This window comes from Arachis ipaensis, chromosome B1 (genome assembly GCF_059453495.1).
Source record: "Arachis ipaensis isolate K30076 ecotype BB chromosome B1, ASM5945349v1, whole genome shotgun sequence".
Taxonomy (NCBI): Eukaryota; Viridiplantae; Streptophyta; class Magnoliopsida; order Fabales; family Fabaceae; genus Arachis; species Arachis ipaensis.
Window position 1 is genome coordinate 13,370,351 of NC_142436.1, and position 27,623 is coordinate 13,397,973.

General features: G+C 31.9%; 1 protein-coding gene across 1 annotated transcript; it reads left to right on the plus strand.

Annotated features, from left to right (window-relative positions):
- The first annotated feature begins 529 nt into the window (after positions 1 to 529).
- ALDH3F1 (aldehyde dehydrogenase 3F1) lies at positions 530 to 25,154 on the plus strand. Its single transcript, XM_088501038.1, has 10 exons — positions 530 to 1,009; positions 1,421 to 1,489; positions 2,264 to 2,360; positions 21,978 to 22,184; positions 23,139 to 23,263; positions 23,360 to 23,464; positions 23,679 to 23,851; positions 23,950 to 24,040; positions 24,174 to 24,323; positions 24,507 to 25,154. The coding sequence occupies exons 1-10, from the start codon at positions 809 to 811 to the stop codon at positions 24,747 to 24,749; spliced, it is 1,461 nt and encodes a 486-aa protein (XP_088357164.1). The 5' UTR covers positions 530 to 808; the 3' UTR covers positions 24,750 to 25,154.
- Positions 25,155 to 27,623: the final 2,469 nt, after the last annotated feature.

Sequence of the window (27,623 nt, forward strand, 5' to 3'; positions counted from 1 at the left end):
ATATAGACATAAAATTTTCAACATATAAATTAAAATAAAATGAATTAGAGTTACTTACATAACTTATATATATAAAAACATGTAAGTAACTTTTTTTTCATGAAATTTTTGCAGATTTTCGTGAGGCAAGTATCTCAATCTCCACTCCTGTTCTTATTTATTTGTGAGAGCAGGTCTCCATTCCCATAGAAATTTCGCAGGTCCTGTTAACCTCTTGCCATTTCTAAATAAAACTAAATCCGCGATGAATTAATACTTGTTTCGTTTGGTTGGAGTTCATTTTTCTCTTTTCAATTGTTATATATTAATTTTCTAATAATAAATGAATTATAAAATATTTTTTTATAAAAATCCTGATATAATATTGTAATATCAATTTATCTTTTTTCTATCGCAGATCTGAACTCCATTTAAAGATTTACTATTACTGCATCCACATCCACATGTTGAGATTTAAATCCCTAATAAGTTGCTTATAAGACCACCTTTTCTTATTTATATAATTATATCAAACAAACCAAGTATAACTAGTCTTAAAATGCACATTAAATATAATGCATCACCCTACTAGTTGAGACTTTCTCTCTTGAATACGAGGTCGATCCGTTAGGTGATTGCATCAACAATGTCATTTATGAGGCCAGCCCCACCAAAAGAAATTCTCGGTTGCCGTTGAGAGGAAGAAAATAAATAAAAAAATGAAAAGAAAAGAAAAGAGAAACATAAATAGAAAGGAAGTGAAGAAAAGAAGTAAGAGTTAGTTCTAGTGGTTGTTTGTCATATTGAGGAGAGTGGCTAAGTGGCAATAATGGAAATTAACGGGGAATTTTTAGAAGAAAGCGTGAGAGAGTTGAGGCAATATTTCAGAAGTGGAAGCACAAGAAGCGTTACATGGAGGAAGAACCAGCTCACAGCTCTTCTTGATCTTGTTCACAAGAATGAAGATGCCATATCTGAATCTCTTTACCAAGATCTTGGGAAGCATCCTGTTGAAGCTTTCCGCGATGAGGTTAATTAATAAATTGATGAATTTATTATCAAGTTTTACGGCTTATTTTTGCTATTTAAGTTTAACGTTTTTGAGTTCGATAACTACTTTTAAAAACAAGAGGAAAAAAAATATAAAAGACAGGGTAGTTAGTCAAATGTTTTTTATATTTTTTGAAATTTTATATTAAAAAAAATTCAGTAAAAGATTTTTATCGTAAAACAGTTCAATGAACCAATGTTTCAGGTATATAATTGAAATTAGTAATTAAAATCACTGAAAGTCTAAAACACTTAAAAATGTTTCTAAGTATTTTTATATATTCACTTTACAGCAGATAATGATTCGTTTGTGATTGCAGTAGTAGTTATGGATTCTTTCCGTTCCTTTGTTTTAATTTCTATTGGTCATTGATTATTATTCCTTCTGTAGATTGGTGCGATTGGGAAATCAGCCACCTATTCCTTGAGCTGCGTTGAGAAATGGATGGCCCCTAAAAAGGCAGGTTCTTATTATATTTATTTCTTAATAATGCTATCTGAGTGCTATGCTAGCAAGCTCTATAACTTTATAAGATATATTTTTTGTTTTTAAAATTTATTAAAAAATTTTAAAATATTTTTAAGTTTATTTTATTTTAATTGTTTCTAAAAAATTTTATCTATATCAAATATATTTTATAATTAAATTTTTAAGAAGTTTAAAATCAATTTAGCATTAATATATGACAATTAAGAACTAGTGACAATTTTATATTTGACTTGTGTTAAAGGTTGTGAAATTATAATTGAATTTATTCTAAATTTTTTAAAAAATTAATTATCAGAAGTATATTTTGTGTAAATAAAAAATATTTAGAATAAATTAAAATAAAATAAAATTTAAAAATATTTTTAAATTTTTTAACAAATTTTAAACAAAGGAGAGAGTACACTTTAGCGATGAAAATAAGTTGTAAATTACCGACGACGATCCAGAAGAGAAATATAGTGGTTTATAAAGAAGTATATGATGTATATAAAGGGACGAACTATATATATATTGGCCAATTTTATGGTGCTTACGAATTTTTGTCTAAATTTTGTCTAATTTATTTTTTGTAGTAAGTTTTAATTTTTTTTAAAATTATTTATTCTTATATCTTTTAAATTAAATAATAATTTTTAGCTCTTTTTAGTAAATAAGTACCACTTTTTAGACATCATGGCATTCACCATATATATTTGATGCATTTATGAGGTATTAATATTTGTGTGTGTTGGTTGGAGGTTGCAGAGTGATATACCTTTGCTTTTCTTCCCAGCAAAAGGAGAAGTATTGGCAGAACCACTAGGTGTGGTTCTCATATTTTCTTCTTGGAACTTCCCAATCAGTGAGTGTCAAAATTTCAGATTCTATCTAATATAACTTTCCAACTTTTAATCTAATATTGGCACCATGCATATTTTTTTTCTTCATTCGTTCTCTCTCTGTCTCTCCTGTTAGTTTTATTTTTAGGAATTAGCTAATAAATAGTATTTTTAAGGTCAAAAAATTTATATTTTCTATTCGATTTTTTTAAAGATTTTTTTTAATAATTATCTCTTTTATTTTAGAATTTTATTTAGATTGTGTTTGCTAATTTTGACACTGAAAATATGACAAAAAAATAAAAAAATATATTTTTATATTTTATTTAATAATAAATTGAATATAAGATAGAATAAATAATAAAAAGCTCAACTTATCTTTATTTTTTTTCACACAATTTAGAAAGAAAAATAGAATTATAAAAAATGTAATTACAAAAAATTGATAGTGACAATAAAAAAATAAAAAAATAAAGTGTGTCTTCGTCTATTATCTTTATTTTATTTTGATAAAAAATACACAAAATATATTAATTCGTGTCCCAAAATAATTTATATATCATTTTTCAAATATAATTTTGTATTTCTGTATCTATATCTAAATTAAATGTCATGTGTTTGTAAATAAACGTAGGTTTAGGAAAAAATATATTTTGACAAAAATATGCACGCACTTACAGTAAGACTTATTTAAAAATAAAAGGATTAAATTTTTTTAAAAATTATCTAAATTGATTTTTTTTTTTTTTTTGTATATTTGATATACTATTGTTAGTTTTCACTCACTTTTCGAATTAAAATGATAGATTATCATTAAGTGTTTATCATTTTTAATTTGTGTGTGTGAAGCGTGAACCGAAACAATTGGTAATTTATTGTTTCAAAAAAAAAAAATTAAAACCATAACCCTTCCTTTGTTTGCAAATTCTCTTAGCATGCATTTAGGTTTTATATTTGAGATAGAATACAGAGATAATAAATATAAATTACTTGTTTATTTGACTCTGAACACGAAAAAAAAAATTACTGAGTTACCAAATTTTTATGTTGTAGATATCAAACAAGAACTTTTATTTTTCTTTTATAATCTAAAAATAGAGACGAAAACATTCATTTTGCATCTTTTTATGTGCTTTTATATCTCTATCTCTCTAATTTAAAGATAAAATTTAAACTCAAACATAGATCTAGTAATATTTTGTAAGAGTTAAATAACATACATTTTAATTCATTTAATTAAAATATTCTTTAATAATCATTATTATAATTATATATATTAGTAATAATAATATAAAATTTATATTTATTATTATAATAAATTTAATTTATTTTAATATTTTAACTTGTTGCAAAATATTTAATTTAAGTTTTTATATATTTTATAATTAATGATAAAATATTAAAAATAAATAAAAGTTATTACTTTAGCCATAAATATATTATTATTACTATTACATAATATAAAATATTTTAACTTTTTACAAAAATATTTAATCTAAATTTTTTTATATATTTCATAATTAATGATAAAAAATTAAAAATAAATAAAATACATTATAATAAATATATTTTATATTATTATTTTTACTACTATAATAATGTTAATAATATAAAATATATTACTATTAATGTAATGAGTTTTAATTATGTTTAATATTTTCACTAATCATGAAATATATAAAAATTTAAATTAAATATTTTTATAACAAGTTAAAATACCAAAAATAAATAAAAACTATTACAATAGTAATAAGTATATATTTTATATTATTATATTTATTTTTGAAACAATAAAATAATTATTTCTCCCTTTTTATATTGAGTTTTATTGTTTTTTTTTATATAATCTTTTACTTTTTGTAGTTTTATTTTAGAATTTAACTTTTTTTTTTTACCCAAAGTTTGCGTCGAAAATTCGTGCAATATATATTTTAGATAAATATTTATACATAAAAATAATTATTATTAATTTATATAAAAATAATTATTAAAGAGCATTTTAGTCAAACAAATCAAATTGTATGTTATTTAACTCTTACAAAAAAGAGGAGTATATATTTTAAAAATAGAAGATAGAAAAATATTATTTAGATATTTTGTAAAACAGGAAAGTGTTATTTTCTTATATATTATACATATTAATTATTAAAGGTCAACTAGACTATACTATAAAATCAGTATAAGAAATTAAAAGTTTTCAATGACCTAGAGAAAGTGTTGAATCTAGTGTTGCATTTTTTAGATTTTTAAATTTTGATGCCAAATAAAATTTGAAAAGGAGCTGCAGTTGAGTCTAGTTTATCAATTATGCATGAGACAAAATGATTTTGTCTGATAACAAACAGAATAAAATAGAATAGAGAAGAAAAGTTTGCACTACTATATATTCTGATTCAGTCATTATGTGTAATGTGAGTATGTGACTTATATTAAGTCTTCATCATAATTATGGTAAAATTTTTACTATCTTTAATTTTTTAAATATTACAAACACCAATTTTTTAAGATTCTTTTTAATCCTATCAAAGAATCACAAACTTAGACTCTCTAACTTAGACTCTAAACAATAAATACTCACCCAACTTAACAAGGAAAACCTCTCAAGATCATGACATAAAATAGAAAATACATAAAAAAATATTGACATATTTAATAGTTTTTTCTCCAAGTTTAACTTTCTTTGCTTTTTCTCTCATAATTTTTTCAAATGTCTCACTTAATGCCTTTTATTATGAAAAATAAAGAAAGATAAACTGAGAAGAAAATTGTTAGAGATAAGATAGAGTCGGAGCGAAAATGAATCAAATAATTTTATGTAGAGAGTAACGGAATTAATATGCCAATAAAATAGGTCAAGGAACAGAGAGAGTAATACTAATATTTTAACGTAAAAAAATCCCCTTAATAAATAGGGTAAAAATCATGGGCCAACATTTCAAAAATATCTACTGTATTAAAAGATAGTTATAATATAGTGTATCACTATGAGATACTCTTTTACTCCTATTAATAGTATCTAGTGAGTACTAGAAGAGTATTATCAAACTTTAATATATATCACTCACAACATTCAAAATTTTATCATATACTCTCTATAATATTATGCTCACTATTTTACAAGAGAATTCACTTACAAAACCAAAAACACACATGAAGCTTTTGAAGAGATGCTTCTTAGCTTATTGCTTTGTGTTTTCTTGGTGTGTATTAAGCTTCCAATTCTACTCTATTTATAGGCAAAGCAAACTTCTCTAAACCACATATAATAGAGTAACATTCGAAGACAAGAATGTTGGAGTGGTTGGCAAGTGATGCAAGCTATGACAGCACAATTTTTCACCTTGGCTTGCATTTATAATAATCAATTTTTGCAAATATTGATCAAATTCAAGCAATGCTTAAATTTGTCAATCGACAACGGTTAGATCATCATGTTGGCTAGATTGTCAGTTGTGGCTATCTTCGGAATTGTAACAATACTACTGTCAATACTTTCTCTAACAAAGTGAAGTCGACCATCAATTTACTTAGTACTTTTATGATAAACCGGATTCTTAGCCAAGTGAATATATAGCACTTTGACTATCATAATGTACAGTTGGTACATTTGAATTCAACCCAAGGCTATCCAAAAGACCTCGCAACCAAATACTTTCTTTAACAACCTCAGTCAATGCCATATATTCGGCTTCAGTTGTCGATAATGCAATCGTAGATTGTAGTATCGTCTTCCAGCTAATAGTACATGCAAAGACTGTAAAGATATAGCCTGTCAACGACCTCCTTTTATCCAGGTCACCATCATAATCAGAATCAACATAGCTAACAACTCCTTATTTTTCACCTTCAAACATCAAACACACATCAATAAAACCTTTCAAGTACTGCATAATCCATTTCACAGCTTTCCAGTGCACCTTTTCAGGATTGCTCATAAACCTACTTACTACACTTATAACTTGTGAAAATTTGGTCTAGTGCATACTATAGCATACATGAGACTGCCAACAGTACTAGAGTATGGTATATGAGACATGTGCTCCAGGTCCTTCTCAGTTTTCAGACAATCCTTTGAAGATAGCTTAAAGTTATTAGCTAATAGAGTACCGACTGGTTTAGCCTAATCCATATTGAAGCATTGTAGCACTAACATAATTTTATTGCTTCAACCATAGTCTGCTATGATGCCTCTCCCTATGAATTTTCATTCCCAAAATTTTTCTTACTGTGCCTAAGTCCTTCATCTCAAATTCCTTTTCAAATTGAGTTTTCAACATGCTAATTTTAGTTTTACTGTTAGCTGCTATTAGCATATTATCGACATATATTAACAGATAAATTCTTAAACCATCTGAAAGCTCCTTAAAGTATATGCAATTATCATATTTGTTGTTGTAACCAATACTGATTATAAACCTCTTATTTCATTGCCTTGGGGACTGCTTCATGCCATACAATAACTTCTTCAGCAAACAAACATGGTCTTTCTTCTCAGGATCAGTAAATCCTTCTGGTTGACTCATGTAAATCGTTTCCTCTAGCTCACCATATAAGAACACAGTTTTTACATCAAGTTGCTCTGGCTCTAAGTCAAACGTACTTACAGTCGCTAATAGGACTCGAATAGAGCTATTCTTTGCAACAGGGGAGAATACTTCGTTGAAGTCGATACCCTCCTTTTGAGTAAAGACCTTTGCTACCAGTCTTGCCTTGAATCTTGGGGGTTCAACTCCAAGAATTCCTTCCTTTCTTTTGAAGACCCATTTGTATTCAATTACTCTTTTTCCCTCCAAAAGTTCTACTACCTCCCATGTCTAATTTTTATGAAGAGACACAATCTCCTCTTTCATTGCAGCTAGCCACTATTTTGACTCCATGCTATGAATTGCTTTACGATAGGAGTTTGGTTTATTTCCTACCACATCATCTGCCATAGCCAATGCAAAAGCTATAGGATGTGCCTCCACTGAGTCAAATGCACAAGAAGATTAATCTTGATATCTTTTTGGCTTCTGAACTTGTCGCTTCTCTCTGCCAATAGCAATACTATATGGTTCTACTTCTCTGGTTTCTTCATCAGTAACTCTATCATTGGATTCATCTACTCTTTCTTCTTCAGGTTGAGTAGTGCCTAAAGTGTTGGGATGAATTCCTTCTTTTTACTTTATCTTACCATTGTTAACTTCTAGCTCCACCTGCTTCTAGACACCATGATTTGTTTTTGCTTCATCTATTTTAAATTTTAGCTTCTGATTTATCATTGTTATTTCGTCAAAAAGTGACATCTCTGCTAATAATGATTTTGGGTGAACCTATCTTTTCTGTACAGCACAGTCTATAGCCTTTCACCCCTTATGCATACTCTAGAAATATGCACATTTTTGCTCTCGCCTCAAGATTACTATCACTCACATGGGCATATGCAGGGCACCCAGAATAATTAACGGGTCGACCAGACCATATCTCTTGTCAAATTTATAGATCAATTACAGTTGATGGAGATCAATTAATCAGGTTTGCAACTGTATTGACCACCTCAACCTAAAATGATTTAAGATACCTAGTATTGATTCACATGCATTGTGTACGCTCTAGAAGTGTTCTATTCATTCGTTCTGCAACTCCGTTTTGCTGTGGTGTTCCTAGTACAGTATGATGCCTCACTATACCATTATCTCTGCAGAACTCTACCATGACTTTCCATTGCTTGAATCTTTCAAACACTTTATATTTTTTATTCAGGAAATAGACCCAGACTTTTCTAGAATAATCATCAATTAGAGTGAGAAAATAGCGAGCTCCATCTAGAGAGTTGACAGGAGCAGGACCCACACATCTGAGTGGATGTACTCTAATATCCCTTTGCTATTGTGCTTTCTCGTGCTAAACTTTATTTGTTTCTATTTTCTAAAGACACAGTTTTCACATAAACCAAGTTTGTAATTCTTCAAGCCTTTTAACAAGTCTCTGTTCGCAAGTATGGACATTTCTTTTTTACTCATGTGACCAAGCCTCATGTGCCACAATCGTGTAGCATCATTATCATTTTTTTTAGAGGATAGCACAACATCACTTCTGCTTACTGTGCTTTTCTGCAATATGTAGATCCCTTCGTGTAACTTTCCTTCCATCACTACCATCAAACCTTTGAATACCTTCAAAAAGTCTCCCTCGCCTATAAATTTGTAACCATTTTTAAATTTGGTGCTCAATGAAATCATATTTTTGCCCAGTTCTAGTACGTGCCATGCATGGAGCAATATACTGGTACCGTCATTTGATTTGATTCTGGCTTGTCCTTCACCTACCACTGAAATTAATTTATTGTCTCCTAGTCAGACACTTCTGTCCCTATTTTCGTAAGAAATGAAAATATCTTAGCTAGGTGTCATATGAGATGATGCACCAGAATCCAAGATCCACTCGTCTCCATAGTTATTAGTGAATATGGTTAGAGTAGAACCAATATCACTATCTTCAGAACCATCAATTATTATGCTGGCAGAATTTTCTTATTTCTCTTTTTTTTTGTGGACAATTTCTTCTAATGTGTCCTAATTGGTGACAATGGAAGCACTTTATAGATTTTTGCTTTCGAGACTTTGACTTCGATCTACTCTTGCTTGAACTTGTGAACCCTCTTTCTTGACTGCGACCTCTCATCATGAACAACCCATCAGCAGGATTGTCTACAGTGGATCCAGATACTAACTTCTGATGCTCTTTTGTCAATAGTGCATCTTTAACATTTTGCACTGTGATTTCAAATCTACCATATAACATGATATCATAGAAATGATCATATGATGGAGTAAGTGACATCAACAAGGTCATAGCTTGATCAACATCTTCGACATTTATTCTAGCTGCAGCAACACCGGATATCATTCGATTAAAGTCATCTATGTGAACTCTCGCAGATTTATCTCCTGAATAATTAAATGTGATGGTAATCAGTGGCTAAGAGAAGGGGGGTTGAATCTTAGCCCCTTTTTCTGAGTATCACTTTCTGCCTTTAAAAATAGCTTCAAGAGATTTTTCTGCGTTTTGACTCATAACCAGATAAGAGACAATTTCTTTTTGTCTCGTAACCAGTCAGGAGATATTTTTCAATTTTGTCTCCTTTGAAATAGAAACAGAAATAGAGTAGAAGAGAGAGAGAGAATCACACCAAGAAGTATCCTAGTTCAGCTGCTAAGTGCAATGCAGCCTACGTCCAGTCTCCATCACAATAATGATGGAATTTCACTATAATCAACTGATTACAGAGACCAATTCTTCCCTAGGAATTACTCTTTCCTATCCGAGACAAGTCCAGAATCTATACCCAACACTGAACTTGACTTGGTCACCTACCAAGCTTTCAACTGCTAAGTGCTAACCCAACTTGTAAGGGGATTCCCACAGAATCATGATACACAACACATAGATGTACAACGGACCACTAGGACACCTATGGCTTTTTCTTTAATTTTGTACACTCTATCTTTTTCCTCTCATTGGCTTTTTCTTACAAACCTCACACTGTTTGCCTTTTTTACCATGAGACTCAGACAGACAAAACTAAAGAAAAGAGTTACAAAATAAAATACATTGAAGGAGAAAAACTTTTGTAAGCTTGGGTAGCTATGAGAACTCTGTGCTTACTCTCCTTGTCTCAAGCCTTGGCCGTTCACCCTTATTATAGAAGAGAAGCTTCCAAAGTTGAAACCGGTTGAACCAAGCCACCTTCTTCTTCTTCAATACCAAAACCGGTTCGGACAGAGAGAAAAGAGAGAGAAACCGAAAGCAAAACCAACATGCAATTACCTATCTCTCATCCCTTCTCATCAAGCTTCAACAATCTGAGCCTTCCATCTTGACTTGGTCTCCAAGAAGGATTTCTGATCCTTGATGAACTCTTGATCCTTGACAGCTCCTTCTGTTTCATTTTTGCTTCTACCTCCACGTAGCTACAGTAGCTACCTTCTGTAATGGATGAACAAAAGTGGAAACGAGCTTCACCTTAGAGATCTTCTTCTCTGACCGAATCGGATTGCTACTACTTTAGGCATGGAGATCTTGAAACTTCTTCACCACATCTTGCCTTAAGTAGAAAAGATCTCAGCCACACCATGCCTTGGATCTTCTTTTTACTAAGGCCATCATCACCTTAGCCTCTTGCTTGTTCATAGCTTCTCTGCTTCTTCTTCTGATAGCTTGCTTCAATCCTCTTTTCCTTCTAGACATGACCGATTGAGAAGAGAGAGGAGAGAGAAGAGAGAAAAGCTATCAATGGAAATAATGAATGGATTTAAAATGAATTAATTTTCCACTCCCATTCTCCTATGCATAGTAACGTGTGAAAGCTTTAATTTTTATCAAATCAATTTTGAATTTTCTCTTTTCTGTTACCAATGCATTCATTTAATTTAATTAAAATTTGTATTCCACCAAATCAAATGGTTAACTGAACCATGCTTCAACAAAGTTGAACCCCTTTATTTTGTGATCAACGTATGGCACCCTTGGGCCACTTTCTTCAACAATTTATTTCAACAAGAATGGGCCTGAGGTTTTGGGCTTTTCTTTAATTCAAAACTCAGAGACCTAAATGATCCAAATTGTCACCAAACAAATTAAATCATACATCAATTTAGGCTTATGTGACTTTGGTCCAACAAAAATCTGCACACCAACAAAATTATTAAACAGCCAATTTGAATAAAAAATCAAATTAATAATTTTGTAATTAATATTTTTAATAATGTTTGATCATCATAACAATTTGAAGTTTTCCAAACTCAACAATCTCCCCCTTGATGACAAACATTATTAAAAATGAAAAGAGGTTAAGGATTAAAAGTACTCCCTTGAATGTTTTGAATCCTCCCCCTTTGCATTTGTCATATACCTCCCCCTTAATGCGTACAATTTTTCCAGTGGAAGCATTACCTGAAACATGCTCAAAACATGCTTTAAAAACAGTTCCAAAAAAATATTTAATATATTCAACATATGGAACATTTTGAGCATGTTGATCAATTTGATTTTTGAGCAACTATATAATGATAATCAAAACTTGATTTGTTATCTGTCAGACAACTTGTTGCTCACAAAATAAAACAAAATATGCCTGAGTACTTTTCAGAGTTCATTGCAATAAATAACCAAGACTCAACATACTTATATCAACATGTTAAAAAACAATCTCTTGCCAAACAAAACTATAATTCAGGCTCAATGAAGCATTTTTTCATATTCAGTTATAAAAAACAAAGCTTCATAAAAAATTGGCAATAAGTATCAGAGCAAGAATTTGCAATAGGTATCAGAGCATACACAAAAAACAGAGCAGGATAACGTCGAAATCAGATCACATAACCTCCTTTTAACCTTAGAGCATGAACCAATAATCATTAGAAACAAAAACACAGGTTTCAACTAATTTCAGCTCAACAGATAAAAACACAAGTTTCAACAGATTTCAGCTCAATAGATTTCAACCATATTTTTTCTTTTTAATTCCTCCTCCTTTTGTCATCAATGGGGACCTGCAAAATAGATGAAAAACAACATGCTAAAATGCAGAATATTTGATTAAACAAAACAAAAGAGTTCAAAGTAGCCGAGTATAGTTATCCAACAGTTCACAAGACACTAAAACAAAAGAACAATTAAAAGGACAGAGTTCAAAAGTGTGAGTAGCAAAGAGCACATCAAGCATCGAAAAGATTGATATCTGAGCCAAGGGAATCATCTTCTTCATCCGAATCAGCCATGTCTTTTTCCAGGCTTTTGAGCAGCAAATTGATTCTCTCATTACACTTAGTCCAAGTTTTCTCGTTTTCACATGCTTGTTTCCTGGCCTCCTTGGAAGATTTGATCATCAAATTGGACATATGAGAGAACTCATTCAACACATCTTTGACAGATTCGGATATTTTGGAAGATTTAGAGGGGTGATATTCACTTTCATTATCAGATTCCATTGAGCTTTTTTCCTTTTTTCCTTTCATTGACTCAAGAATCTCGCCTCCCTTTATGGTAGAAACCTTATTTTCTACAGGCTCATTGATTAAATCAACATTAAAGTATTCAAAAATGCAGGTCATAAAAATACCATAAAACAAATTAGCCTTCTTATCACTGCGAACACAATCCCACATGTGTCGCACCATGAGATAAGCAAAAGAGATAGAAGCAGAATTAAGAATAGCAAAAAAATCAAAGTATCACAGACAGTTACTCTTTGATAGGAACCGCTCTGGGGCATCAGAATGTGGTTGATGATGCGGTGAAGTAGCGCTCTCACAGGGTTGAGAGCCTTGTGTGTTAGAGTAGTTCCATCAAAAGCTGAAAAATTCTCACAAACCCGAGACAAAGCAGTCTGAAGAGAAATCCCAACCTGAGAGTCTCATTTGCTGGACATATATGCTCTTGCACCTTCATCTTCATACCCTAAGGCAGCACTAACAGTCTCTCTGTTCAAAGTTAGATGCACCTTTTTGACATAAGAATGTAAGGCTCCATCATGGTACATCATATTCATATAAAACTCGCAAACCAGATTTGGGTAGACCGGCTTGTGAATCTTAAACAGAGGAGTCCATTTGAGTTTATCAAAGAGTGTAGAAAAATCAATATCCTTATCAGACAGTTTCTCCAGATTGACAATATATGAGGCACACAAATGGCGGTTCACTAAAACTTGAGAATGGAACTCAAATGCAGCACAGGATGAGAACCGAGTAGGATCAAAGTGAGAATGATTCTTACTAAACTTATTTTTAAAGTCTAGTGAGTCCAAGTTTGGTGGCTCCCGAGTGTTGTGGAGGATGTAGCGCTTCGGACGTTGAGAGGAAGCAGTTCGGCCAGAAGGATGGGGAGTTGAGCGCTGTGGAGGTGAAGGTGGTGGAGAGGACAGAGATGCATCTTCTTCTTCGGCCATAGGTTCCTTTTCTTTTCCAGTCTTCTTGCGTGAAGAGGTTCTTTGAGCAATTACCTTCCTTCTCATAGAGCCGGTTGAGTGAGAAGAGGGAGAAGAGGATGAGTGTATATGAATATGGGTGTGAGTTTGAGGAGCAGATGAAGGATTTTTGGCAGAGGGGGTTCGGTTGCTTCTTCTAAGAGCCAACTTCTTTTTCATGATGAGAGAATATGAAGAAGGGAAGATGAAGAGATGGCCGAATTGATTGGAAGGTGGAGAGATGTTATAACCGCATTAAATGCAGAGTGGAGAGAGGATCATTTAAAATAATGGGCATTAATGAAGCGGTTATCAATCAAGGAAAATTTGAAATTAAAAAGTAACTGAAAGATCTTTTTCTTGAATGGGAGAGAGTAAGTGAGAAGATATTGATTTGACATGAACTCCCTCTCCAAAGATATGATGTGATAACCTCATAATATTTTAATAAAAAATGAATATGGGTCAGAGTCATGAAGTGGGTCCAAAAAAGTTAGGTTGGGCTTAAGTTCAACGACATCATTATTCAGTCTACCCCTATTTCATGGCTGGTTCATCATGTCCCAGTTTTGTCTCACTGTTACCTACGAGACAAAAACCAACAGAAGCATTAAAATCACAATTCTTCAACAAAAGTCAACTCTAACATTCCCAAACTGTTCCTTAACGAACAGAACCTATCTTCACACAAAGGTTTAGTGAATATGTCAGCCAGTTGTTCTTCGGATTTCACAAATTGAATATCAATAGTACATTTTTGCACATGTTCTCTAATAAAATGATATCTAACCTCTATGTGCTTAGTTCTAGAGTGAAGAACAAGATTTTTAAAAATATTTATTGCACTCATATTATCACAAAATAAAGGAATATTATTGATTTTCAATTTATAATCCTCCAATTGAGTTTTTAACCAAATTAATTGAGAACAACACGCTGCAACAGATATGTATTCAACTTCAGCCGTGGATAGTGCAACAGTGGCTTACTTCTTACTTGACCACATGTTGAGTGAGATGCCAAGGAAGCAACACATTCCGGATATGCTTCTTCTATCCACTCAATCACCCGCATAATCTGCATCACAAAACCCTATTGCACAAAACTCATCAGATTTAGAATATCATAAGCCAAAATCACATGTTCCCTTAATGTATCTAATGATTCTCTTAACAGCTGAAAGATGAGATTCTTTTGGATGAGACTGAAATCTTGAACATACACACACACTTTGGACAATATCTGGTCTAGAGGATGTAAGATACATAAGTGAGCCAATCATTCTTCTATATCGTGTTTCATCCACATTTTTTCCACTTTCATCCTTATCAAGTTTAGTGTTTGGATGCATAGGTGTTCCCATAGGTTTGGAAATTTTAAGGCCAAATTTCTTGATTAATTATTTTGCATATTTACCTTGGTGAATAAAAATACCACTAGGAGTTTGTTTGATTTGAAGACCAAGAAAAAAGGTTAATTCACCCATCAAACTCATTTCAAACTCACTAGTCATAAGTTTTCCAAACTCTTCACACAAGGTTTTATTGGCCGAACCAAACACTATGTCATCCACATAAACTTGAACAAGTAGAATATCATCATTAGATGCTTTTATAAATAAAGTTGTATCAGTGGTTCCCCTTTGAAAATGATTTTCCAACAAGAAGGCACTAAGCCTATCATACCAAGCTCTTGGAGCTTACCTTAGACCATAAAGAGCCTTTGAAAGTTTAAAAACATGATTTGAAAATTCTTTTCTTTCAAAACCAGGGGGTTGAGCCACAAATACTTCTCTATCTATAAAGCCATTAAGGAAAGCACATTTGACATCCATTTGGAACATCTTAAAACCTTTATGGGCAGCATAGGCAAGAAGCAATCTAATTGCCTTCATTCTTGCTACCGGAGCAAAAGACTCATCAAAATCAATCCCTTCCTCTTGATCGTAACCTTGAGCCACTAATCTAGCCTTGTTACGAACAACACTACCATCCTCACCCAATTTATTTTTGAAAATCCACTTTGTACCGGTTACCTTCTTACCATTAGGATTGGGTACAAGTGTCCAAACCTCATTCTTTTCAAATTGAGCAAGCTTCTCTTCCATGACTTTAACCCATGAGGAGTCTTCAAGGGCTTGTTTCACATTGAGAGGCTCCAATTGGGACAAGAAAGCAACATTGCTTTGGTCGACTTACTTCTTGTTGAGGATCTAGTGGTCACGCCTTGGGAAGGATCACCAATGATAAAATCGTGAGGGTAACCCTTCAGAAACTTCTATTCTCGTGGCCTTTGAGGGATGGTTTTGCCTTGATGAATTTCAGTTGACTGCACTGTTCTGGGTTCTCTGGCTTGTTCAGGAGACAAAACAGAAATGTCTCCTTCATTCTGACGAGACGTTTCTGGACAGTCTGGTTCAGCAGCTGAAACGGTCTTGGGATCAACTTGATTAGCTTCTTGGTTTACATCAGCATCACAACCTGCATCATCTTCTATCACAGCACTAGGAATGGAGTGAGAATCACAAAAGGATACATGTATGGATTTTTCTATGGTTCTATGTTCCTTGAGGTAAATTCTATACGCTTTGCTAGTGGTGGAGTATCCAACAAACATTCCTTTATAGGATTTTGGATCAAATTTTCCAAGATTTTCTTTATTGTTAAGAACAAAACATTTGCATCCAAAAACATGGAAATACTTAATATTAGGAGGGGTTCCTTTCCAAAGCTCATATGGAGTTTTCTTTAAACCTTTTCGAATGATGGTTCTATTCAAAATATAACAAGCTGTATTTACAGCTTCAGCCCACAAAAATTTTGGTACATCATTTTCACAAAAGCATTGTCCTAGTCAGTTCTTGAAGGCTTCTATTCCTTCTTTCAACTACCCCATTTTGTTGAGGAGTTCTAGGACATGAGAAGTTATGTGCAATACCAAAATCATTATAGAATTTTTTAAAATCTTCATTTTCAAATTCTTTTCCGTGATCACTTCTCAAATGGGCTATTTTCAAATCCTTTTCATTTTGAATCTTTTTGCAAAGAGTGGAAAAAGCATGAAAAGCATCATTCTTATGAGCTAGGAAGAGAACCCAACTGAATCTAGAGTAGTCATCTACCACCACCAAATCATAGTATTTACCTCCCAAACTTTGAGTCCTTATTGGACCAAAAAGATCAATATGCAACATTTCTAATGGTCTCTTAGTGAAAATTCCATCTTTTAGAAGATTTTACTTGTTTGCCTAATTGACAAGCATCACAAGTAATATCTTTATCAAATTTAATGTTGGGAATTCCTCTAACCAAGTTTTTCTTTACAAGTTTAGAAATTTGGTACATGCTTGCATGACCCAATTTCTTATGCCAAAGCCATTTTTCAGATTCAAGAGAAGTGAAACATGTTTCTTTTTTATCTTTTAGATCCTCAAGAGTCAATTCATACACATTATTACATCTTTTTGCTTCAAACAAGATATCACCGGATTTTTCACAAACAACTAAGCAATCCAATTTTCTAAAGATAACCTCATAACCAAGATCACATAATTAGCTAATGCTTAGAAGGTTGTGTTTCAAACCATCAACAAGTAAAACATCATTTATAAAAGAAGAAAAACTCTTACCCACTTTACATATGGCTACTATTTTTCCTTTTTCATTATCACCGAAAGTGACAAACCCTCCATCATACTCATCAAGCTTGATGAAGAACGTTGCCTTTTCGGTCATATGCATAGAGTACCCACTGTCCATATACCACATGTTGTCTTTTCTCTTGGATGCTAGGCAAACCTGCTCTACGTGATCTGCCATGAGGCAAGTTTGAGACTTGGTTTCTGATTCTTCATATTCATCTGAGTCGTTTTCCAAGTCTTCCCAAGAGGCCATCAGTCCTTTCTTCTTTCCCTTCTTTGGCTTATCCTCCTTCTTTAATTTAGGGCAATCGAATTTGAAGTGCCCAACCTCTTTGCAGTTGTAGCAGATCATTTTACTGAGATCCTTCTTTGGTTTCCTTGAGCTGCTTCCTCGGTTTCTTTCCTTCAGCTTCACCATTTTCTTGAATTTCTTAGCAAACAAAACAAAATCATTTTCAGATGAGTTATCACTGGATTCATCATTCAGAGGTTCAGAAACGGATTTGAGAGCAATTCCTTTCTTTTTTGTGTCTTTTTTTAAATAAGTGTTTTCAAAAGCAAGCAAATTTCCTCTCAAATCATCATATGTAATATTATCAATATTGCTACTTTCAGCTATCACGTTGCTTTTTTTTCCCACTCTTTCGTGAGACATCTCAAAATTCTCCTCACAAGCATAGATTCAGGATATGTAATTCCCATAGCATCCAAGCCAGTGATGATAAAATTGAATCTTTCGAACAACTCATCTATCGTTTCTCCTTCCTTCATTGAGAACATTTCATATTCTCTGTTCAGCATGTCTATTCTGGTCTTCTTCACTAGGGTTGTGCCTTCATGAGTGATTTGTAGTTTGTCCTAGATTTTCTTTGCTGTTGTGCATCTTGATACCCGTCGGTATTTCTCGAAGCTGACTGCACAATTTAGCAAGTTGACAACTTTAGCGTTGAGCTCTACTTTCTTTCTGTCTTCCTCATTCCAATCGGCTTCGCCTTTGAGTGAAACCACACCTTTTGCACTCGTAACTGCTGGAAACTATGGACCTTCCAAGATTATCTTCCAGAGTCTGTAATCTACAGACTGAACAAATATCTTCATCCTTTCTTTCCAGTAACTGTAGTTCTTTCCATTGAAGTATGGTGGTTTGTTGCTTGACTGCCCTTCTGTCAGAGTATAGGCAACCAAATTTGAGCCACTGTTATCTGCTATTAGGATCTTTTCTCCAAGCTGCAAAGCTTGATCTCTTTGAGACCAAGCTCTGATACCAATTGATGGTAATTAGTGGCTAAGAGAAAGGAGGGTTGAATCTTAGCCCCTTTTCTGAGTATCACTTTCTGCCTTTCAAATTAGCTTCAGGAGATTTTTCTGCATTTTGTCTCATAACCAGACAAGAGATATTTTCTTTTTGTCTCGTAACCAGTCAGGAGATATTCTTCAATTTTGTCTCCTTTGCAACAGAAATAGAAATGGAGTAGAGAGAGAGAGAGAGAATCACACCAAGAAGTATCCTGGTTCATCTGCTAAGTGCAATGCAGCCTACGTCCAGTCTCCATCACAACAATGATAGAATTTCACTATAATCAACTGATTACAGACACCAATTCTTCCCTAGGAACTACCCTTTCCTATCCGGGACAAGTCCAGAATCTATACCCAACACTGAACTTGACTTGGTCACCTACCAAGCTTTCAACTGCTAAGTGCTAACCCAACTTGCAAGGGGATTCCCACAGAATCATGATACACAACACATAGATGTACAAAGGACCTCTAGGACACCTATGGATTTTTCTTTAATTTTGTACACTCTGACTTTTTTCTCTCACTGGCTTTTTCTTACAAACCTTACATTGTTTACTTTTTTTACCATGAGACTTAGACAGACAAAACTAAAGAAAAGAATTACAAAATAAAATACATTGAAGGAGAAGAACTTCTGTAAGCTTGGGTAGCTATGAGAACTCTGTGCTTACTCTCCTTGTCTCAAGCCTTGGCCGTTCACCCTTATTATAGAAGGGGAAGCTTCCAAAGTTAAACCGGTTGAACCAAGCCACCTTCTTCTTCTTCAACACCAAAATCGGTTCGGACAGAGAGAAGAGAGAGAGAAACCGAAAGCAAAACCAACATGCAATTACCTCTCTCTCATCCCTTCTCATCAAGCTTCATCAATCTGAGCCTTCCATCTTGACTTGGTCTCCAAGAAGGATTTCTGACCCATGATGAACTCTTGATCCTTGACAGCTCCTTCTGTTCCATTTTTTGCTTCTACCTCCACGTAGCTACAGTAGCTACCTTCTGTAATGGATGAACAAAAGTGGAAACGAGCTTCACCTTAGAGATCTTCTTCTCTAACCGAATCGGATTGCTACTACTTTAGGCATAGAGATCTTGAAGCTTCTTCACCACATCTTGCCTTAAGTGGAAAAGATCTCAGCCACACCATCCCTTGGATATTCTTTTTGCTAAGGCCATCATCACTTTAGCCTCTTGCTTGTTCATAGCTTCTCTGCTTCTTTTTCTGATAGCTTGCTTCAATCCTCTTTTCCTGCTAGACATGACCGATTGAGAAGAGAGAGGAGAGAGATGAGAGAAAAGCTATCAATGGAAATAATGAATGGATTTAAAATGAATTAATTTTCCACTCCCATTCTCCTCTGCATAGTAACGTGTGAAAGCTTTAATTTCCATCAAATCAATTTTGAATTTTCTCTTTCTTGTTACCAATGCATTTATTTAATTTAATTAAAATTTAGATTCCACCAAATCAAATGGTTAACCGAACCATGCTTCAACAAAATTGAACCCTTTGTTTTGTGATCAATGTATGGCACCCTTGGGCCACTTTCTTCAACAATTTATTTCAACAAGAATAGGCCTAAGGTTTTGGGCTTTTCTTTAATTCAAAACTCAGAGACCTGAATGATCCAAATTGTCACCAAACAAATTAAATCATATATCAATTTAGGCTTATGTGACTTTGGTCCAACAAAAATCTACACACCAACAAAATTATTAAACAGCCAATTTGAATCAAAAATCAAATTAATAATTTTGTAATTATAATGTTTGATCATCATAACAATTTGAAGTTTTTCAAACTCAACAAAATGTATACAACATCTTCCTTTAGTACAACTTGTTGGATAAGGTCTTGACAGAATATTTTTTATCTAAAGCCTTCCACAATAAATGAGCAATTTTTTCATTCATTACCTCTTGCAACACGTTGTCTGTCATGCATAAATAGATTGTACTTCTTGCTTTTGTCATTGTATCTGCCTTTTTATCATCAAACAATATTTTCAACAGTTTTGTTATTTCATCAAACGCCTTCGTTATACCTTGCTGATCTAGCAAAACTTGCACCTTTAGTTTTTATAACTGGAAATCATTGGAACTGTCAAATTTCTCCACTTTAAATTTTTTGACTGACATTTTATATCAAGTTCAAATTATTTTTTTGATGTAAAAGTTCAGACAAAGCTACAACCACAAAGCATACGAAGAATTAAACCTTCCCCTTAAAACCAAGTGGCTCCACTTGTTAGGAATAAAACAGAGTCAGAGCAAAAAACAAGCCAAATAATTTTATGTAAAAAGTGACGGGATTAATATGCCAACAAAATAGGTTAAGGAATAGAGAGAGTAACATCAATATTTTAACAAAAAAAAAAATTTCCTTAATGAACAGGGCAAAAACTATGGGCCAACACTCCGAAAATATCCACTATATTAAAAGATAATTACAATATAGTGTATCAAAGTGAGACAATCTTTTACTATTATTAGTAGTATCTAGTGAGTACCAATAGAGTATTATCAAATTCTAATGTGTATCACTCACAATACTCAAAATTTTATTACACTCTCTAAAATATTACACTCACTATTTTACAAGAGAGCTCACTCACAAAACAAAACAAAAAAACACACACACACACGCACGAAAGCTTTTGGAGAGATGCTTTGTAGCTTATTGCTTTGTGTTTTTTTGGTGTGTATTAAGCTTCCAATTTTACTCTATTTATAGGCAAAGCAACTTTCTCTAAGCCACGCATGCATAATAAAACAATATCCGAAGACAAGAATGGTGGAGTGGTTGGCAAGTGATGCAAGCCATGATATCACAAAAAATATTCAAAGTAATAATATGAAGGAGGAAATGAAAGTAGTTTAAAAGTTATGAAAAACTCAGAAATTCGGTTCTCACTCCTTAGCTTTAACTATTGGCCAATTACTTCCTTTTGTATAAGGGTAATACTTCTAAAACTCGAAGTGGCGCGGTGTTACAAAAGCAGGATCATGGATACTTGAGTTGTTCTTGCTGTCCTTACTGGTGGTCTTTGGAGTTGATGATGTCTTCTAAGTACTTGCAAGATCAGCACCCTTGATCTTAAACTTTGGCTTCAAGTTTTTCATCCTTTTACCCTTCATTTTGATTTGAATAAAAATAACTTTTTTTCTTCTCCTTTTTTGAATTGTTGCAACAGTTCATAGTAATTTCAAAGAACTATTTTGTTTACACATTTTGATAATCATAACTTTAACACTTTTCTTTTAAACCAAATCAACGTTTTGATTTTGTTTTTAGTTTCATTTTTTGACTTTTTCCTTCTATGCTTATTTGATGAAAGGTTTTCGTACCAACAAAAAGTGAATTACCTTTAACTTTGATTTGCTTCACTCGGATCGGTAAATCTCCAGCAGCAGCAGCAACAAGCTTTGTTCTTTTTTTTTTTTTTTTGGTCATACAAGCACACTCACACACACCCCTAGTCATAAAATTTCTATCAAATTAAACTAACTTTTAGAATTTAACCCAACTAAATACATATATATTTGTCATCATCAATAATTATTATTTCTAAACTCAACAGATATCTATAGAGGCACTTAATGTGCCCATGAGTTATTTATTTCTTACAATTGGTATTTACAAAATTTAAAAAAGAATATCATAGATCATAATTAAAGATATCTAGTGAAAGTTTTAATTTTGTGCCATATATTCTTCAAGCAAGTGGTTATTAATTTGAGTATGCGTGAATGCAGTGCTGGCATTGGATCCACTAATCGGTGCCATAGCTGCTGGAAACGTTGTTGTAATAAAACCTTCAGAGCAAGCTCCAGCATGCTCTTCATTTCTTGCAAACACGATTCCTCGCTACTTGGACTCTAATGCTATCAGGGTCATTGAGGGAGGTGCAGCCGTTTCTCAACAACTTCTGCTACAGAAATGGGACAAAATATTCTTCACTGGTACCTTATTCTTTTCGGTAACACTCAACTTCGTTTAATTATTACGCATAGAGATATTTAATCATGTATGTTGAGTAATATAATGCCTTTTGCTTGGTGCTTTTCTTATATTAAATTGTGTCAATATATAAGATTGGCTAGCTGATAAAGTTCAAGAATGTTATTTGCACATCAAAATCAGTTATTAAAATCAGTTACCATATATTTATGTATAATTACATAATTTAACTTATTTTTAATATATATTTTATACTAGTGGCTAATTTTAATGTATACCTAACATAGTTGAATAAAATTTTATACGGCAGCATGAATATATACCTATAACAGAATTCCGTTGGACTTGTTAACTAAAAATATTTGGCCCTACAACATTTCTAAAAGATTTATTTAAACTTATTTTTAAAGTTAAATTTCAAACAGAATTTAATTTAAATACAAAAAATACCTGTTAATTTGTTAATTTATTTTTTTGGATTGAAATTTCCTATTGAAGAGAATCTTGCGTATACAAATATATGATTGAATGCCACTGACAACTATTCTCATTCTAATTAACCATGAAAGTGTAATAATTTTGCCTTCATTGGCAGGATGGCAGCAGTGTAGAACTGTAAATAAATTGTTAGTTAACAATATCGTCCGCAATCACATACACTTTAATTAAACTGTAATTGATCAGAGCATGTCCAAGAGTAATTTAATTTCTTACATTATACATATTCATGTTTAAAAATAATATGTGCATATCAAAAATAGCCACCAAATCAACCATTATATGTGTGTTTGGATTGACTTTTGTTAAACTGAAGTATGAATAAGTGATTTTATAAAATTAATTTTGGATATAAGTGAGTTTGTGGCAACATGATTTATGTTTGACAACTCTATACAAAATTGATTTTGGTGGCCACCTAACATAGTTGACTCATCTTTCGCTTTCGACGTATCCAGGAAGTCCACGGGTAGCAAGGTTTGTGATGTCGGCCGCAGCAAAGAACTTGACTCCGGTTACTTTAGAGCTGGGTGGAAAATGCCCAGCTATTCTTGATTCACTGACTAATCCTTCAGATTTTAAGGTACTTCCTTTCATCTCATTGTTATGCAAGTTGTGTATATAGATTAACATGGCTTTTGTTTACATTTTTTAATTTGTGGGAATGGCATCGATCAAGTTGGCGGTGAAAAGAATCGTAGGAGGGAAATGGGGACCTTGCAGCGGACAGGCATGCATTGGGATAGACTATGTGCTTGTTGAGGAGAAAGTCTCTTCTCATTTGGTAACTGCCATTTATTCTGAAATAACTTCTTACTGCTTTAAAGATGTATTGCATTTCATAAAATATACGTTGAAATATAAAATACACATTTAAAATAAGTTAAATAAATATATTTATATACAAAAAATTTGTTGAAGTTTTTATTTACATTAATATATATGAATGGTTATATTTCTACCAGAAATATAATAACAATGTTTTTGTTAAATTCTAGGTAGAATTGTTAAAGAAGATAGTTAGAAGATTTTATGGGGACAACCCATTAGAGTCAAAGGTGATTTCCAGAATAGTAAACAAGCAGAACTTCACGAGACTCTGCAATCTTCTTAAAGATCCTCTTGTTGCAGCTTCCATTGTTCATGGTGGCTCGGTAGAAGAAAAACACCTGTAATAGCAGTCTCCTCCTCTGTTCCAATCTATGTAGTAGTTCCATGAATAGATTAGGTAAGTTGGTTCAATTCATTAGTTTCTTTCTACCTTTTCAGGTTCATTGAGCCCACAATCTTACTTGATCCTCCGTTAGATGCTGACGTAATGACTGAAGAAATTTTTGGTCCATTGCTTCCCATAATCACGGTGAGAACTAAGAGTAACTTCAGTAGTGTTTGGAAGACACAACAGATACATAAGTATATTTGGTATAACTAAAATGCAGAGAAAAATATGTTCAAAAATATGATAATAATTTATGATAATATCATATGGACAGGTGAATAAAATTGGGGAAAGTATCGAGTTTATCAATTCGAGGCCAAAACCGCTTGCCATTTATGCCTTCACCAAAGATGAGACTTTAAAGAGAAGGATTCTTACAGAAACTTCCTCAGGGAGTGTCACATTTAATGACACAATGGTTCAAGTAATTCTCTATCTTAATTTGCATTTTTCGGTTACGTAGTAGGGTTCATTTCAATTTTAGGTCATGTGTGTGCACCTTAGTTTTTAAGTTTAAAATGGTGCTAATCGATCTCATAAATTTTTCTAAATTAAATGTTTAGACAAACTCATAAACGTATATTTAGTTATTTACATGTATGTGCAGTTTTTATGTGATACACTACCATTTGGAGGTGTTGGGCAAAGTGGTTTTGGAAGGTACCATGGGAAGTATTCTTTTGACACATTCAGCCATGAAAAAGCAGTAATGCATAGAAGCCTATGCCTTGAAATTGAGCCAAGATACCCTCCTTGGAGCAAGTTCAAGCTAGAATTTCTCAGATTGGCATACAAACTTAACTATTTTGGACTCTTACTCCACATCCTGGGTTTGAAAAGATACAAGTAGATGAAGTTGATTTCATGAGTACACAAGTGATATGTGAAGATATACTTAAGTGTAGTCGTACCAAATTGACATTCTTATCTGGGTATAATCAACTTATTTTTATAACCTACATTTGTGTGTTTGGACTACGACGGCAAACGGGTCGAACTCGCCGGGTCAGCTCGCGTAACTCGGGAAAAAAAAGGCGGGTTAGACTAAAAATTTGAAACCACTATAATAAAAAAGACAGTCTAATTGGCACCGCCTAATTGACGGATTTTGGCGCGTTTCGGTAGGACAGAGCAAGTTTTTGCCTTTAAAATGATAATTGAATTGGAATGTTATTTTTATATTTGTATTTGAAATATTTGTTCGTTTTACTTTAAGTTATAATTTAGTGTTTGGACTATATTTGATTGATTAAAAATTTGAACAATATTTAATTATATATTTTAAACAATGTTTATTTTACTTTAGACAATGTTAATTTTATTATTTTATTTTTAAAAATTTAGTTAATGATTATACTTATTAAATATTTAAAATTATAAAAATTTTAGTATTTATAAATTTAAAAATTATAATTTTTTTATGTCTTTAAAAATTATAAATTTATTGAAATGTTTATGAAATTATATATTTTTTAATATTTAATAATTTAAAAAAAATAGAATTGACGGACTTGATTTGCCAACTCGTTTACAGAACGCATAAAAAATTTAAGATCACCTCAATAGCAAGAGTGGAGTGGACATGCTCTTTTGCCCCCCTTAGTTTGGACTAATGTAATATTTATATTAACAAATCACTTATTTGCAAATCAGTTGATACAATTTACTGCCAAACCCTCTTCCACGTCAATGGTGGAATCATAATAGGAAGTTAGAAATAAAATAAGATGCGTCTAAATTATATTTACTAATGGGTGCAAATTATAGTTACTGTGTGACTCTGTGTGGAAATTGTTGATTCAAGGATGCAAAATATGGTGATGTTTTGTAAACATTTTGGCGAAAAATTCATGAAACAATTCTTGCTAATATAAAAGTATCTTAAATATAGGAACAATTAGCCATGAAACAATCTATAATAAGTTCTTTTCACAATTTCTATTTGGACAAAGTTCAGTTCAAGTTCACAAAATATAAAACTCTGCTCTGCATGCAAGGATTATTACAAAGTAACCCCAACATCATAATACATAATAAATCATGCTTTGCTAAGAATAATGTCAGTGAGCTTTCTAAATAATTATAACTGATTTATATCACAGTATGTAATGTCATTACTATCTATATCATTTACAACCCCAAAATATATGTAATGATTACTATTAATTGGGAGTAAAAATTAAAGTGTTATGTACCACATGCATGTAAGCTAGCTCTTTTCGTAAACAACTGAATTCAAAATCAATGACACGCTTAGACACTATAAAATATTTTAATCAAATTTATCAGTAAAGTAATTAAAATATCTACCTTATCTGTTCAAAAATATTTTTGTTGTTTTAACCAAATTAAATTAATACACCTTATATTTGGATACATGGATCTAATAATATATAAATATTCATTATTTCTTCACATTTTTTACCATTGTATGAATTCCAATTGTGTCCTGATTGAATTTTAAAAAGTCTACTGTTTATTATCACTTCCAAAGTGTAAATTCTATACAAAAGCTAAGACGCAATATTTAAAAGGTAAACAAAAATCTCACAAAAGCAACAAATTTGTCATTAAATTAGTTATTACATATTATATATATTTATACGTATTATTTCACATATTTTTCAATGAAAAATTATATTTGCATTACTCATTGGCATACTATTAAATGTATACTTGCATTTTATGGTATATATAAAAAATTTTGGTGACTAATTTTTTTATTCATGAAATATCGTTGAAAATGTGAATTAGCATTTACCACTATGCTGTTGTCTGTATTTTAATTTGTATTCTCCTTCCAATTACAGTGTGTTTTAATTTTAGTTTAGATTATAACGAAGCGGTATTTTTGTATTTACCTTCCAAGTCAAGAAAGAAGCTAAGGTCGAATCTTAAGTGTTAATCACGAAGTTCTGTATCATAAAACTAACTACAGCTTCATATGATTCTAGAGAAAACACAACAAAGAATGCGAAGAAAAACAATGTTATATATATTAGCCGGCTAGCTAGCTGTAAATGCATGGTCAAAATAATAATAGCATTGTTTCCTCTCGCTTGTTTCTTTTGATTTACAAAATTGCATGAGACTCATGTTTTTTTTTCTAAAAAAAATTGGAGACCGAATATTTTATTAAATGAGAGATATTCGGGAAAATAAATATTTTGTTTTTTAATGCATTAAATGACTAACTCGTATAAAAAGTTAGAGACATCTGAAAATTTATATTAAATTTACAAGTATAATGACAAGACCCTAAAATTTCAAAAAAAAAAAAAAAGTGTAGTTCTAAAGTTTCTGAAAAATAAATATCGAATAAATCGATTTGGCTAAAAAATTAGTAAATTAAATTTTGAACCAATTTAAAATAATATTTTTTTATAAAAAATAACTACAATATTTTTATTATAGAAGATGACTAAAATAATATATATATATTTTTTTTTGAGAACTGTATATTCTAACCCTTCTTTTCTTTTTATGTTGTCATAGAGTTATCAAAATTAATATATATAACAGAGGTATTTTAGTTATTTTTTATAATAAGAAGATTGTAGTCATTTTTTATAAAAAAAATATTAATTTAGATCAGTTTAAAATTTTATTTACTGATTTTTCGATTAAATCGATTTGTTTAGTCTAATATTAAAAAATTAATATTTTGTATTAATATTAGTCAATATTTTAAACTAATACTGTTTTTTATACTATTAAAATTTAA